This window comes from Coffea arabica, chromosome 5e (assembly GCF_036785885.1).
Source record: "Coffea arabica cultivar ET-39 chromosome 5e, Coffea Arabica ET-39 HiFi, whole genome shotgun sequence".
In the NCBI taxonomy this organism is placed as follows: Eukaryota; Viridiplantae; Streptophyta; class Magnoliopsida; order Gentianales; family Rubiaceae; genus Coffea; species Coffea arabica.
The window spans coordinates 48,980,065-48,996,701 of NC_092318.1; the positions used below are offsets into that span (position 1 = coordinate 48,980,065).

Consider the following 16,637-nt stretch of genomic DNA (forward strand, 5'->3'; position numbering starts at 1 on the left):
TTTTCTCGTATTTATTGGTATTTACATATTCTCCGATTGCAGTGCTTATGGTTATTTAATTAATTGATTATCTTGGATCCGGATAGTGGATTGATTTAGTAACCTATTGTCAATTAGGGTATTAATTCCGTAATTGTTTAATTGCCTTGAAATAGTAACAACTGGCATGATTGGATTTGTGTCAGGAGAATACGTGGGTTAATCTAAAATAACCCTGGTAATGCGTCATTCGATTAGAATAGGGATCATCTATTACGTAAGACAATTGGGGAATTAAATCTTATGGGCGTATCTAGGATTATTTCTCAATTAGAGCAGTGATTAACGGGCGTACCTTAATCACCGACACAGTAAGGAGAGGTTGACTATCATTGCTTGTTTGGCAGTTATAACCTATTTATTAGTAAATAATTGGAATTGCTTGTGTAACGATGATCAATTAGGTGAACCATTGCTGAAATTATTTCTTGGCTAGACCTTTAATTATTATTACCTTAATTTTAGTGAATTGTCATTTAATTTTTAGTTGACTATTTTATTTTTAGTTGAGTTGCTTTAATTACCATACTTTATACAAAAACATCCCTCGTGTTACTTTGGATTTCAAAAGAGATAAATATCCCCAGTCCCTGAGGATAATACCCTACTTGTCCTATTTACAATTAATAATTATTTGTGAAAAAGTCATCCCATTCGGATATATCGGATCAAGTAAACTCTTCGGGAACAGGGTGAATCAAGTAACCTATTGCACACCTAGAGTCCCTGCTCCAGTACTTGAAATCGAGTTTTGGTTACTTTAATTGACAATTAGATTTATTTTTCTTATTGTACAGGCATCGACAACCTGTCATATATCTAAGCCCTTTATGTTTTGAGCACTTTAATCCAAACTGTATTTTCATCCTGTCGTGGGAGCTCAGCTAAAATATGATATTTGTGAGGTGAAAAATAAGTTAATAAATTAAAACCAGAATTCATAAAGTCAATTAGGTCGGTCAACGGGCCGGATTCGAGTCGAAATTAATAAATCTGGACTCGAACCCGAACCCGTCATACTATATTAGTTCCGGATCCGACCCAAATATCTGACGGGTCTCCTAATCTTTCCCCCGGATCCGGGTCAGGCCTACTTGAAAAAAGACCCGTCAAAAGCCATTTTTTGCTACAACTTCAGAACCTGCAAATGTAGTCTGATTTTTATAACATTTTGTACATATTTAGGGAGGACTTGGTGGCACACAAGCCTTTGCGAAATCAGGGGAGTTAGTTAATTTGCTGAAGAAGCAGAATCCAAACTTTTCTTGCCGAAAAATACAAATGAAAGATGTTTTGCAGTAAATTACAAAGTTATTCAAAGCCAATCACAAACTTAAATCACAAATTACAAATCTAAATCACAAACCACCCACATGAGTATCCCCTGCCATTTTTTTTTTGCAATGCTTACATATGGCAACAATACCAGTAGCAGTCCTAACTCTATCCATATCAAACCATACTTTAGATGTTAATTTCTTTCCCTGGGTTTCTTACATGAATCATCTTCCTTCACATTCTCCTCTTCCGAATCCAAAATGGCAACCTCATTCTCATCAGCTGTGCTACTTGGTCCTGTTGGATTACTTGGCAAAGATGACACCCTGTAATTAGTGAATAACAGAATTTATTAGATAAACATGGTACAAGTTTAAAGGCTTTTTCAGAATTTACCAAATACTGCTGTGGATATGTGGTGCCTCTCAAGTTGAGAGTCTCAACAGTCCAACTAATACATGGAGTTTATTTGAACACCTCGTGTGGCTGAAGCCCAATTAAGTTGGGTTTTTTTTCTTTTGAAAACAAATTAAGTTGGTTAAAAGCATAATTAGTATGGATCAAGCATTTGTTGTCGACCAGACCTGTTTATCTTATTTGTTTTTGTAAAAATGAGTCGATAATAGGAAGAGTATTTTTGGATTAAAAGTTTATGATCAAATCCAAAAATACTAATAATAATAACAGGAAGAAAGACGTAGAATTATTTAAAAAATTTTCAATTAGCCTACGAGTCAAGTGTCCTGATTCATGCAAAAAGTTCATCACATCCAAACTGTGACTAAAAAAAAAAATTTGTACCCCACAAGATCGTTTTGGCCATTTTTCTCCCAATGAAAATGGAATTAAAAAGAAAGAAAAATTAAGTAAATCCTACAGTCTGGAACCAAGATACCAAGTATCTTCCACTTATAAGAATAATAGCTAATCACAGACACCAAGTTGTCTTAAAATTTTCCCTCAATTCGTCCATTTGTTCCCAGGAATTCATGAATTGTGAAGGAGAATCAAAACCCATCACTGAAGTTTCAATATTTAGCACAATTTAGTAGACACAAATAACAAACTGCTACTCATATTCACGGTCCTTAAATTGCAAAGTAGCTGCTGTCTTTGACCAAACTTATAAACAAACTTTTTGACCGTTTTCGACAAAGACAAAATACCAGAATGGAGGCTTTCACCTCACCATGATTTTTACAAATTCTTACGGTATTGAAAAAAAAAAAAAATCTGTCACTATAAGAAAGAGAGCTGGGTTGCTAGAAGCTTGGAAAAGCTGGGCTTCTTTGGAGTTGCAACCGTCAAGCGTCAGAGATGAAGAGAGCGTCGCCGGTTTCACGGCGGACTAGCGGAGGTAGAGCAAAAAAGAAAAGAGAAAAGAGAGTAAGAGGGAATAAGGGATGTGCGGCGGCGGGGTATTAGGGTTGGAAAAATTTGGGAATGAAAGAAGTAGTAATGTAGTATTGATATGATAGATTGGTATATATTTTTTAATTATTAATTAATTAAAACGAGTTCGGGTCGGATAGGGGTTGGAATATATATCCCGTATCCGACCCGCTTTTTGTTAGATAAAATGGATCCGAATTCGGGTCCGGATCACGAATCTATATACCTATTCATAACTGGAAAATGTTGGTGGGTCTCGGGTCCAGACCATTGACAGTCCTAAAGTCAACATACAAGATGGGATAAATTATGATAAATTACTATACGAGTCCATTGTTCTAAAATTTTATCACACAATCCCTCTATTATTCCACAATATCCAATTGATGCCCCGTGACTTTGTGTAAAATTCATATTAGCCGAAAAGCAAGACCTAATAAATTACAAAGGAATGTGCATAGTTGTTTTAAATTTGAATAGCTCATTAGTCGTCTCAATGGTTTATTATTCTTATTTTCTAAAATAAATTTGAAGACTAAAACTTTTAAGGAGAGTTAGATGTCTTTAAATGGAAAGTACGTGTAGAAAGATAAAAAGGAGTATTGGAGTACTTGCAAATGGCAACAAAATAGGGAACAAATCAAAATGAATTGTTATTCAAGAATCATAGAGAGTTCCAAAAACAAATTTTTTTTTGAGAGCAAGCAAATTAATTAAGTTGTTACATGGTAGTCCTTTTTAAGTATAGAGCAAAACTATGGCCCTTTGAGTGGAGTGGTTTTTACCAATTTGGCTAAGCTTTGCAATTGCTATGCTCAATTTTGTTGTCGATTTCATGTGACTATTTAAAATTGGCATGCCATAAAGGCCGAAGAGTGGGAATTGCTATATTAAAATTTTATAGTTTCGATTAAACTTCGTATTACCGTCTCAAAGTAGAGAAAATGAGCATATCACTAACAGCAAAATGAGGTTAACATATGCATTTCATTTTTTTTCCTAACAGGGGAGGTATGGGGGTTTAAGAAGTAGCGAGGGAAAAAGGGAGATTATAACCTAAAAACTCTATATTTAGGGTCTCAACCTTCAAATTTAGTCACTAAGCCAATGTCTTCTCGACGCATATTCATTTCATTTGATGATTCTAAGTGGCCTTGCAGTGGATAGTTAATCAGAGCTGGACTATGACCTTAACCCTCATTTGGAAAAAAATTTAGCTTTAATTATTTAATGTATTCAAAATTGCATTCAAGGCTGCAATCAAATTGACATCACAATTCGATCTAGGTTACGGTGCAGCCATTGCCAGTTGAATCATAGGCATATTTTGTATTTACGATCTCGATTGTTATGAAAAAGAAGTCAGAATCGGCTTTGAAATCCATTCTTAATTGTTTCTAGCAGAAAAAAGAAGAATGAGAAAATATTTTGGACCCACATTAGAGCACATCTATGTCGAGTAACTACATAGTATTGCTAGCCAAGAAAAATAAAATGAAGATTTAAAACGCCACGTTAACTGCCTTGTCTTTTATTTCCCCACTATTTTGTTATCTTAAATTGATATTACAACAATCATTATAACATTTTAAACGATAATAACAATATATATATATATAGGTAATCATATTTTTCACACATTTCCTCAGAGTTGGATTATGCAACGGTCAAACCACAATATTCTAAAAGTTTTGGTCTTAAAAGTCATTCTTCTTTTATTTGACTAATTCTTCCTGCCGGCCTACTTTTCTTCCGCCTAAAATTGCTCCCCACTTGTTCGTATTCTTCTTATGTTCTATTCCGCGACCTTTTCCATTTCCTACATTGTTAAGCCGTGGAACGAATTGCGAGCCTGCAATGTTCAAAATATCAATCTTCAAATAACTTCATAGCAAATTAAACAAAGATTGATAACAAGATTTCTTGTTTTACAGTTTCTTCAAGATCAAATGAGCTCCATACTGGGGTTGAAGAGTGAGCACAACTTGAGGAGCATGTGCATAACTCGGCGAAAGCTCCCAAGAAAAGCGCCGTAAGATCAAAGCCAGCGCCATCTTTGCTTCCAGCATAGCAAAATTTTGCCCCATGCAAGTTCGAGGTCCCCAACCAAATGGAAAGAGCGAGAGATTGCCTTTTGTAGCCTTTGAAACTCCCTCACTGAATCTTTCTGGATTAAATTCCTTCGCATCATCACCCCACAAGTCTTTGTCCTGCTGCAGCAAGACTCGGGCCACAAAGATGAACATTCCTTCTGGCAGTGACAGTTCGCCTAATTTAGTTTCTTCGGGAATCATTCGAAAAAGCATCGCTGCCGGTGGATATAGCCTTAGAACCTCGTTAAGGATCATAGTAACCTTCGAAAAATAAACGTAAACAGAACAATGATTAGTGGTGATTGGATCAACTATCAAAAAAGTGCTAAGATGGGAACATAATTTTGCAAGTTATACTTACAATTTTGAGGTGATTTAATTTACTAATATCAGGTTCATTGTTGTCAAAAACCTGTAGAACCTCATCTCTGGCACGAGCCTGCCAATCAAAATGTTGACTCAATAAAATTAATGTCCAGGCGAGCAATCCTGAGGTTGTCTCTTGTCCAGCCAAATAGAATAGCTTGCACTCCTCAATGACTTCTTCAAGGCTCATGCAGTTCTTATTTCCATGTTGTCGGATCTCATTAAAATTGGATTCCAATAAAATACGCAACAAGTCATCACTTGTAGCTTCACCTGTTTGAATTTCCTTCAGCCTTTCGTTGATATTGCCCATAACTAATGAGTTTACTTCCTTGAAAATCTTCTGCATTCTTTTGTTTCTTTCTGTTGGCACAAAACTGAATGCAAAATAGCAATAACCAAATAAGCTAAATGATACAATTACAAACTAGAAATTGAAAGACAGTACCGTACCTCCACCCTGGAAGGCAAATGGATTGCATAACTTGCTCAATATACAAAGCCTGTTCTCTTTGGAGTTCAAAGATCCTTCGCCCTTTTTCATGGTTGCTACCAAAAGCTGTTCTTGAAATTACATCACCAGTAAATGTTTGAAGATAAGGCCACACATCTAATTCAAAAGATCCTTCTGCGGGGGCAAGGTTCTCCCATTTGCTTAACATCTCATTACAACTCAGATAAAATGCTGGCACCATGTACTATATGTGAAGAATCAACAGCGCAAGTCTTCCAGCTTTTATGTTCTTCATTAATCAAAAAGTAAGAATGGAAATATTATTCAGTGAAATTTTAAAATTGGAAAGGCTGCATTTGGTTCTCTATCCGGACTAGATTGGAACCATAACTACATTTATATGATGCAATACCAAACACTAGCCAGTCCCATGTCTGATAAATAACAAGAAACGGCCAAAAGCGTGTAAGATATTGAAACAGCACCAAATTTCAGCAGAAAAAGCTAGAAACAACCTTCAATTTCTCTACATGAAATGCAGGATTCAATAATCTTCTGTGTTTGGCCCATTTTTCTGTATCCAGGCTAGCAAGTCCTAGTGCTAGAAGTTTACTGAATGGATTTGCCCGAGGCTTCTGATAAGTAAAATATTTTGCGAAGACCTCCTTTACTTGTTCAGGATCCAAGATAACCATTGCCGGCCTTGGTCCAAGCCAAAAAAAGCTATTTTTACCTACAAAATAATTTTTGATAAGCAACTTATCCACTCTTTAAAAAAAAAGATTGGGTCAACCCATATATGAAATGCATGATTGCCGAAAAACACAGCAAACCAAATAGTCTTCGGGCAAATTTGGAGAACAAACCTTTATGTTGCATTGTTTCATTGATGAAGGGCATGATTCTAGGCAAGATATCATCTGTTAAAGAAATTGGTTTGGACTTAGCCTCCTCAAGCATCCTTCCCATGTCTCTGGTGTCTCCAAACAAGAACCCGTAAGAGTTTCCCTGTAGACCTTGCCGCCTGAGGCGTTTCTCCATCTTCTTTGGTGTGATCCAAGCCCAATTCAAGAATCTCCATGCCCCGATGAGAAGAACTATGACTGATGAAGCTCCAATCGAGCTATAGAAAAATTCCATTTTCTCTGATGCGCTTCCACTCCTTCAGTCAAACTTTCTGCTGGCAGGGGGAACTTGCTAAGCGGTTAGTTATTAAGGACGGAGAACCTCAACTTTGGGACACATCATTCTGAAATCTATGCATATCCATCTGTAAAATCGGTAAAGACAAAGTAGCTATAAGTCATAATTTGTGCTAAATTTATAATTATTTTTTCCTTTGATTTTAATCAAATATTATTTTAATTGATATATTCTACTAATATTTGGTATTTGGGATTAATTGCAGGAAGTGGTGAAGAAAAAGTACCGAAAATCGTCATTCCAGCAGATTTCCTATAGTTTGGCGTGCCCACGCCTAACTCCAGCTTTGACGGATTTTCGGGATGATTTGCACACGCGAAAGCTTCCAAAACTAAATAAAGCAGCGGACTACAATGCTGAAAAGCAGTGGGGCCATTTCAAAAGCTGAAGAAAGCTATCTATAATAGGATTCCTATTGTTTAGGAAAATCGGTACATTTTGAAGGAGAGAAATCAGGATGGGAATCTGTTTGTTCTCTCGGTGGGCCTGGCCTAAAAGGAAATGGATTTCCTTCATCCCTTTGAGTGGCTAAAAACGTAGAGGATTAGGAGACTTAGGGAGGCTTGTCTTTAAATTTGTTTTTACTTGGAAAAGCTGGGGGGAAGGTACGGAGGTCGGGGACTTTTCCTCGTAGCCGATTTTTACTTTTCTTCCTTGGCCGATTTGGCCAGGAACAATTTGGTAAGATTCAGATAGCTTTTTCGCATGGTTGTTCTCCGTTAATGGAGAACTAACCTTCTAATTCTAGTCAAAGGACAACTGAAGATTTGGTTCTGTAATTACTATGAGATCGAATTTATTTTAATCGCTTTCTCATTTATTGGTATTTATATGATTCCTGTTTTTAATTGTTATAACTCTTGTGTATGATTGATTAGTGCGCAATAATTAATTATTCATATAGGCTATTTTGCTAAATAGGGGTAATTGAATCCGTAATTGTTCGTTACCTCTATCCCAGTAGCAATTGGCGTAATTGGGTTTATGTCAGGGAAACATACGATCTAATTTAAACAAATCCTCTTAGCGTGTTTGTAGGTTAGGATTGGGCCTTTCTAATTTTTAATGCAATCTAGAAATTAAATCCTACGGTCGTACCTAGGATTGTTTTTGGGTTAGGGAAATAGTTAACGGTCGTACCTTAGCTATCGATAAATTAAGGAAGGGTTGGTTGTTTATCGCGTGCATGACAACTATAACCAATCTATTAATAAATGTGGAATTATCTGTGAATCGATGATCAGTGCATGAACCATTTCTGAAGTGTACCCTTGACTAGAGTTTCTTTTACTTATTTCTCTTAATCAATTATTTTCTGCAGTTAATTTATTTAGTTAGTATTTGATCCAAAAACCCCCATACTTTGGACTCTAGAAGAAACGAATTATCCCCAGTCCCTGTGGATTCGACCCTACTCACCGCTATATACAAAATCTGTATTTTTCTCGAGTAGGTTTTTATTATTGCACAGGTTCGGCACCTGTCAGTAGCTTGAAGGTATGTTCTATGTTTACGGCATCTGCATAAATGGAGATGCTCTGCGACTTCAACACTCACCTATAAAGGACATTTGAGCCCTTAATATTCTTGTTTATGGTAAAATGATTTTTCTACTCGTTCACTTAAATTACGCTTAATTTACTATATGAACACACATAATACAATTATTATATCCTCTGTATTTAAACGCTTTCCTAGTAACTACACTTTTTTTTTAAAAGAAAAATTAGCACTCTTGAGGCCCCCCTAACAGAGGTGACGATAAAGGAGAACAAATCAACATAGCTCGATTATCCTGCAAGCCTCGCAAATCATCATCAGAAGTCTTTTTCTATCTGCCTTCTAGAAGAGAGTCAGTTCAATAAACAAAGTGCCCTAATGTAATAGATGCAGATTAGGAGTATCAAAGTCTTTTTCATTTAAAAATAGCAAGAGAAATTCAAGGGTTTGCAAATTAGCTAAACAAAGTGCTGCAAATTGATAGCACAAGGTACAGAGGTCCTAAAACTGATAATTGAAGATAGTTTAGGGGAAAATGTTGCAATAAGCTTTGGATGTAATTTTAAATACTTGAGCATGAGAAGGTCGCATGTTACAGTCTTGACTCTCAATGGTTTGGAAACAAAAAGATCAATGTGAAATTTGTTTTTGATCAACTGCATCCTCTAATGCGGTTCATTAATAAACATAATAAGAAATCCCAGAACATTAACATTTGTCCTTTTTAACCTATTAACATTAATACTTTGCAAAATAGCAATAACTCCAAAATCTTCTTGTAATTGCACCAAAAGTTTGTTAAACCTTACAGAAGCAGCAACCTAAAAGGCTAGCAAGATAAGCAACATGTAGCAATTACAGAAGTTCAGTCACATAATCAATAACACACAGACATAGTTCAAGTCCTGGATTCAGATAACAGTTTTATATTACAGTTTCTTCATAATCAACTGAGCACCATACTGAGGTTGAAGCAGGGTACGAAACAAGTATGGGGCATGCGTATACAATGGAGAAAGCTCAAAGGAAAAGCGCTGTAAAATTAGAGCTAATGCCATATTTGCTTCAAGCAGAGCAAAGTTTTGCCCAATGCATATCCGAGGTCCCCCACCAAATGGCAGAAAACACTGCTGGCCCTTAGTAGCCTTTGCAACTCCCTCGCTAAATCTCTCCGGGTTGAATTCCTTTGCATCATCACCCCATAAACTTGGATCATGATGTAGCAAGATTGAAGGCATCAAGACAATCATTCCAGCAGGTGGAGATAGTTCCCCTAATTTAGTGTCTTGGTTAACCCTCCGGGAAATCATAACTCCTGGTGTATATAGTCTTGGAACCTCATTAAGGATCATAGTCACCTGTAAAAGAAGAATTACAAACCGATGCTTAAATGGAGTGTGAACTTCGTTCCAAGAGAAGAAAATTGTAAGATAAGTATCCAGACAATGTCAACTAATAGCTGGTCCCTACTAGAAAGCAGAAACATTACACTACACTCGGATATCGTTGTGCTTCAGGTAATGGCAAAAGTAAAACGTGTCCTGAGTGAATGGAATGTTAAGCTATGATATTCCTTATGAAGTCTTCTGCATCCGAACCCACGAAACTAATTATTCATCAAAAGAGAACCTAAAAAACAAGTCTGAAATGTGGCCAACATTCATGATATTCGAGTTTAGTCACTGCAGATTGGTGATACAAAACTGAAATTCTTGAATAATATCAAACTATTCTGTCATCAGAGCTTATCCTCTTGATAAATTGAAGCTACTTACAATTTTCAGCCAATTTAAATCTTCAAAATCCGGTATATTGTTGCCAAAGACCTGAAGAACCCATCCCTAGCACGAGCTTGCCAGTCTGAATGCTTGCTCAACAAAATTAGCGTCCACACAAGCAGGATTGCAGTTGTCTCATGTCCAGCAAAAAAGAATAGCTTGCACTCCTGAATGACCTCTTCAGAAGTCAGTCCAAACCTTTCATTCCCATGTTCTTGGATCTCCTTGAAGTTGGGTTCTAGAAGTAAACCCAACAAGTCACTATGAAAATTTTCTTCATATTTTTTGTTTCTTTTACGGAATATCTAGTAATGTGATAGGACGATTTTCTGCAGCAAATCAGCCTTGGATTGATCTCTTTATAGATTAAGAGATGTCACATGTTGGTTATAATCATCCAAGTGATGACCTCTCATTACTAAAGGAGTTACTTCTATTCTAATAGTACTTTAATGATTAATTGTAGTACTTCACACTTGAATGAACAGCCACAAATTTTGTTATTTTGTGAACCTTGAGACCTTTAATCTTTTGAAAATCTCCAACAAATTCATGGTGATTAAAAATTTTGCAAATAAAGTCAACTCAACTGAGATAATTAGATTCTCTGTAGTTTAATTTCTTCAACAAATGTTTGACCAGGAAGAAAAAATGGTGAGTATAGCCTTAAAACCTCATGCAAGATCATTGTGATATGTGAGAAATGGAAGGAGACTACTTAAGACAATTTATTGGCATATGAGAAGCTGCAACCTATCATGAGTTGACTTATATCTTTTAGGTTAAAAGTTCTTTTACGTACAATATGCCATGGATTTTGGTATATAATTGACTGAAAATCTTTTAGGTTATACAGACCATCAAATTGTGATATTTTTGGTCCCAGCAATGTGTTGCAAAATCTATTCTCTAGCACGTTCTTGCTAGTCTGGGCAGATGCTGAATACAACAGCTTACACTCTTCAATAATTTCTCTTGTAATCGCACAGAATTTCGTCTTGTCTAAGCTGCATTGGAGATCCACTTACCACGAAGAAATATTTTTGAATACTAGCTAATAAGATTTACAGACTACTGATTAATGTTTGAGAACAGCTGTTAAATGATTTTAAGCCATGACAAGCCATTTGTTTTCTCCATTATCAAAGAAAAAGGAAAGATCTCTTGCAAAATTAAACAAGCAGATGTAATATTTCTCTCTTAATTTGCCGTGAGAAATACATTACGTGAATCTGTACTGCTATATTCATACAGATCCATTGACATACCAAACTGGGCGGGACTAAACTAGTTTACAAGCAAAGTTAAGCATAGAAGATGGTGCTTTATTTTGTTAAAAGATAATCTGCTGCCACACGGGCGAGCAAGTCATATATATGAAACAAAAACTATATCTTCTGCAAAATCAAGTGAGCTCCATACTGGGGTTGAACTACTGCTGTAGCTCTTCCAGGAGCATGAGTATAAGATGGTGAGAGTTCAAAGGAGAAGCGATGCAGAATCATAGACATTGCCAATTTTGCTTCCAACATGGCAAAATTTTGTCCAATGCAAATGCGAGGTCCCCAGCCAAATGGAAAGTATGCAACCTGGCCCTTTGTTGCATGTGATACTCCTTCAGCAAACCTCTCAGGCTTGAATTCCTTCACGTCCTCGCCCCATATATCAGGGTCATGATGCATCAGCATTATTGGCAACGTGATTTGCACTCCAGCCGGGAGAGTTAAATTTCCTAATTTAGTTTCTTGAGTAGTTCCTCGACTCATTATAGGCACTGGTGGATACAACCTTAAAACCTCATGCAAGATCATGGTGACCTATGAGAAGGGGACCAAAAAAAAAATGTGAGCGTAATTGGGATGTCTATGTAGATGAGAAGCTTCGATGAACTTCGTTAGTATGTCTCTCCTGCCATTAGTGCAATTTTCAAATCAATGAAATGATCATTGCTAATTTTATGTTTTTCAAAGAAAAAGATTGGCTTACAATTTTGAGGTGATTTAACCCCTCAAAGTCCGGATCCTTAGTTCCAAATTGTTGCAGGACCTCCTCTCTAGCACGTGCCTGCCATTCGGGGTACCTGCAGAGTAAGACCATTGTCCAAACGAGTAGCCCTGAAGTAGTCTCCTGGCCAGCCAAATAGAACAGCTTGCACTCATCAACAATTTCTTCGGTAGTCATACCAAAGTCCTTGTTTCCATGCTTCTCGATTTCTTGAGAATTGGATTGAAGCATTAATCCCAACAAGTCATCAGAGCCGGCTTCTCCTGCTCTCATTGCCTTTCTTCTTGTGTTGATCATTTCCCTTACTGAACCATTAACTTCTCTGGTAATTTGTTTCATTCTTCTGTTCCTCTTGGTTGGCAAGAACCTAACAAAGATCATAGTTTAGCCAAAAAAAAAAAAAGCAAGAACAAACTATGTTTGCAGCAATGTTTTTGGCTCCATTTTTAAATCACTTAGGCGCATCTCAAATGTTAAAATGCCCATCTAAGGCAGTCTTTCATGATTATTGTCCAATCATGATTTTCAAAGCATTGATTTCTAGGAGTCACAATTTTCTACAGCGCTCAAGAATTCATGATCAATCTACCTAAATCCTGGGATGTTGATGTACACCGACCGTGCTGCCTGCATCAAATGCTCAGTTTGCTCTCTCTGGAGCTCAAAGATCCTTCTTCCTTCTTCATAGTTGCTGCCAAATGCTGTACGAGAAATTGCATCGCTGGTAAGAGCCTGAAGATTGGGCCAAACATCCACTTCAGCCAACCCCTTTGGTGAAATAACATTCTCCCATTTCGTCACCATCTCACTTGCACTTTTATAGAAGGCTGGGAGCATAAGCTGTTTATCCATAAAATAAAAGAAAATCAGTGAAAGAAACTACTCCACATTGAAGGCTACTTAGTAAATAAATGATGCAATTTACCAAGGACTGTCCAATGCAGAGAGTGTTTTCAATTTTAGGATATAATAAGTGTGTGTGTGTGAATTTATATGATAATTTTACTATAATTTACTCGCACTAATGAGTATTTACAGGTCATCCGTTCAAAAAAAAAAAGATTAATCTTTTCTACACTGTCAGTCAGTCAGTGTATACACAGACGGAGTTGAATGAATACCACATCATATGAATTTGAAACCCCATAAAATGATTAAATTAGAGAGAAGAGAACCTTCAATTTCTCAACGTGGAAAGCTGGGTTGAGGAGCTTTCTCTGTTTGGCCCATTTTTCTCCCTCATAGCTCACTAGTCCTAGAGCCAGTAATCTGCCGAGTGGATGAACACGGAGCTTCCGGAAAACATCAACCTTTTGTGTAACTGCCTTTATTAGATTAGGGTCCATGATCACCACGGCAGGTCTCGGCCCAAACCATAAATATGTATTTTTACCTGGAAGTCAGAGCCGCTTGAATTAGGAGCCCAAAACTGGAAAGTATAAATAGTTAAATGCCTTCCACTAGGAAAGGATAATAAAATCAAGTGTTTCAAAAAATAAAAATACAAGGCCAAAGTATTAAAATAATTCAAGTTCTACAAAACTTTTTTTTTCTTTTTTTGCATCAATCAACCTAATAAACTATTTAAAGTGATTCAAAATCTTCGATTAAGTTAACTGGAAATCTATTCAGAATGTCAAGTACGAGCAATTGTCAAGGATAAAATTGACATTTCTTCTCATCCACCTCCCTAATCGACTAAAATTCTTCATTCTCATCAAGTTAGCTCCCAAAACCTTGAGAATTTGGTTTTAAACGATTGGAAAAGATGGATGAGACAAAATGTCATTTTTGTTCCTGCCAAATTGCACACATCCATTAGCTTGGCGGGAGATGTTGACGGGATGGACTGATTGAAACTTTTGAGTACTATGATCAAAAAAAAAAATGGTTTCTATGAGAATTGTTGTAGTTTGGGGGGTTATAGTGCACTTTATCGAAAAAAGAATTGAAAAAAGATTCACAAAGATAGTAAAACAAACAAACCAAAAATAGAAATTAAAAGAAAACAAGAAAGGAAACTTGAAGTCTAAAGTTTATTGGGAGCATAGATTTTTGTCGGAACTAAAATAATCCTCGTTTTGTTTATTTGATCATTTGATTGCTTATTTAATCTGATCATAATTGATTTCAAATTCAAGATTCAATCTTCATTGTCAAATGACATGCAGAATTACTGATAATCAATTAATTATTAGGATGTCCATATTCTAGTAGGACGAAATAATAAATATCAGCTGTATTGAGGCCCTTTATGACAATTCCAAGTTGCAAAACAATAACAAACGGAAAAAAAAATACAAAAAGACCAAGAAAAACGACCATCCTAAAATACAAAAGCTGAAAGGGAAATCATATACCCTAATACTATAATATTACTCGTATTTAAGCACGAAATACATCAGGAGGTAAATGATATTCTATCTAACCAAAAGCAGAAAAAAGGAAAAAAAAAATGGAGATCATACGAGGGGCAAAAGAGGTTACGAGGCAAAGAGATGGAAGCAGAGTTGACAAGAACAATAAATACTACCATATTTCTTAACGGCTCCAAGATATTGAGGAATAACTCTTGGTACGATGTCGTCGGAGAGATTAAGATTCTTGGATTGGGCTTCTGTGTACAGGGTCGACATCTCTTTGAAGTCTCCATGGAGCAGCTTGTAAGGGTTTCCCCGGAAACCTTGCTCTTTCAGATGTTTCTCCAGCTTCTTCGGTCTAAACCATACCCAGTTCAAAGCTTTCCATGAGACTACTACTACTAACAGAAGAAGAAGAAGAAGACAAGAAGAATACACAGTAAAGGTTGAGACATAGGTGGCTTCCATGTTGTGTTTTTGTTTTGTTGGTTTTCTTGTGAGATTTCTACCTTTGTCGAGTGCAAATTTACATTCAGGTTGGGGCGATGATAACCTTTGGTCTTGTGCGTCCGCACGGCTATCCGTTTATTACTTGGAGAAGGGAGAAAAGGAGGAACTTTCAGCTCAGCATAGCATGATTGACTTGGTACAAGTTTCTATGTTACCATGTGATAAGAGAGTACACGAGAATTTGGAGCCTATATCTATATATATATTTCTCGGATTTTAGAGCAAAGTTTTTTTTTTTTTTTTTTTTTTTGGGTGCAATTGAGAGGACCTCCAAGCCAATTTAATTTAACTGGACCTTTAAGGCAATTTAATTAGAAGAACAATTTTGTCACAGAATTAGAAGGATATTCGAACTTTGCATAAACCCTATCGGAAAAACAAACATAGAGTGGAAATTTTAATTAAAGGCTAAATTTTTATGTGCTTTAAAATGTTGAACAGTTATTTTTCTTTGGTAAGTAAATTTCTGAACAATTATTTTTGTACAGAAACACTAAAAATTTTGCTAAACTTAAAACGTTACATGTGTTCAAATCTCTCCTTTTCCTTTCTCATTTTTTAAATACCACCCCTTCCTTATATGTGTGAATGTAGAGGACGTGACATTTAAAGCACACATAGAAAACACTTTCAATTGTAGATAATTCTTAAGTACACTAAACTTCGAAAATGTTATGAACATGGCTGTATTGAGTGTAGAATTTTATGTGGTGGAACTGAATAAAATTTCTGTGGCATTTCTGTGAGTTTTAGGTGGAAATCATAAATATGGTAGTGTGACAGCTAAAGTAGACAGACTGAGACAGCTTAGGAAACTGGCTAGCAAGGTCAGATGTTCTAGAAGAACAGAATAGACTAGACAATGAAACGCGCACTCAATTTCAACAAATTGATTAATATTGTACTGGCAACAACCAAGCTGTGTCAGCAGTTATTGAAGGCATCTGGAAGAAACTATTGAAAGTGGAAAATTCATTTGCAAAAAATTCATTTTATAGGAGGTTGAAAGAGCAGAACATTATTATAATTGTTCAAAAATCATGATGCATTAATTAGCTGTGACACTGCGATTAATTAGCTTAAGAAAGATATGGAATTTGCAAAATCAAATATTTTAGACGAAATCAATTTTATGTACAGGGTTAGCATAAATTTCAACAATCCTCTGATTTTAATGCCTAAATATTCAATTATTACATGGGAAAAATCTGGAACATGGAATGAGTCAAACTAAGTGTTCGGATAGGAGATTATTTGGGATAATTTTTTAAAAAAATATTATATCATAATTTTTTTTGATGTGATGTATATGAGATAAAAAAAATAATTAAAAAATACGTTAATAATGAAAATAAATAAATCTCAATGAACAAAGCACTATCCAAACAAAAATACAAACTAGATGACCTATGCCATGACGATGGCAGATAATCCTTCTCGAGGAAAAATATGCCCAAGCTTTGTTTTCTTTCCAAGTATGTTAAATTTATCCTTAAATATATCTATGCCCTTTATGTTTTGAGCTGTCCAAACTGTCTTTTCCTCTTGTCGTGGGAGCTGAGCTGAAATATGATAATCGGCTCTGTTTGGATTGTAAATTATTTGAGATATTTTTACTGTAGCATTTTTTATGATATGATGTATGTGAGATAAAAAGGTA

The 16,637-nt window shown here is 36.0% G+C and overlaps 2 protein-coding genes across 2 annotated transcripts; both read right to left on the reverse strand.

Moving 5' to 3' along the window:
- Positions 1–4,387: 4,387 nt before the first annotated feature.
- LOC113687959 (uncharacterized) lies at positions 4,388–15,153 on the reverse strand. Its single transcript, XM_072049797.1, has 13 exons — positions 14,641–15,153; positions 13,283–13,500; positions 12,697–12,947; positions 12,090–12,474; positions 11,493–11,920; positions 10,962–11,110; positions 10,145–10,341; positions 9,259–9,683; positions 6,850–6,892; positions 5,622–5,866; positions 5,164–5,545; positions 4,642–5,063; positions 4,388–4,561 (listed from the first exon to the last, which is right to left on the reverse strand). Exons 1-13 carry the CDS (start codon positions 14,933–14,935, stop codon positions 4,537–4,539), a joined length of 3,465 nt encoding a protein of 1,154 aa, XP_071905898.1. The 5' UTR covers positions 14,936–15,153; the 3' UTR covers positions 4,388–4,536.
- LOC113743713 (cytochrome P450 72A225) lies at positions 5,617–6,882 on the reverse strand. Its single transcript, XM_027271783.2, has 3 exons — positions 6,489–6,882; positions 6,138–6,355; positions 5,617–5,911 (listed from the first exon to the last, which is right to left on the reverse strand). Exons 1-3 carry the CDS (start codon positions 6,760–6,762, stop codon positions 5,867–5,869), a joined length of 537 nt encoding a protein of 178 aa, XP_027127584.2. The 5' UTR covers positions 6,763–6,882; the 3' UTR covers positions 5,617–5,866.
- Positions 15,154–16,637: the final 1,484 nt, after the last annotated feature.

What these genes read in the sequence shown, in the direction of transcription:
- LOC113743713 (XM_027271783.2), bottom strand. Translation starts at nt 6,762, where the DNA reads ATGGAATTTTTCTATAGCTCGATTGGAGCTTCATCAGTCATAGTTCTT. An exon ending in TGAAACAATGCAACATAAAG is followed by an intron (nt 6,356 to 6,488) that starts GTTTGTTCTCCA and finishes ATTATTTTGTAG; the next exon opens with GTAAAAATAGCTTTTTTTGG. An exon ending in TTCATGTAGAGAAATTGAAG is followed by an intron (nt 5,912 to 6,137) that starts GTTGTTTCTAGC and finishes TGATTAATGAAG; the next exon opens with AACATAAAAGCTGGAAGACT.
- LOC113687959 (XM_072049797.1), bottom strand. Translation starts at nt 14,935, where the DNA reads ATGGAAGCCACCTATGTCTCAACCTTTACTGTGTATTCTTCTTGTCTT. An exon ending in GGTTAAATCACCTCAAAATT is followed by an intron (nt 11,921 to 12,089) that starts GTAAGCCAATCT and finishes CCCTTCTCATAG; the next exon opens with GTCACCATGATCTTGCATGA. An exon ending in CATTTGATCTTGAAGAAACT is followed by an intron (nt 4,562 to 4,641) that starts GTAAAACAAGAA and finishes TGAACATTGCAG; the next exon opens with GCTCGCAATTCGTTCCACGG.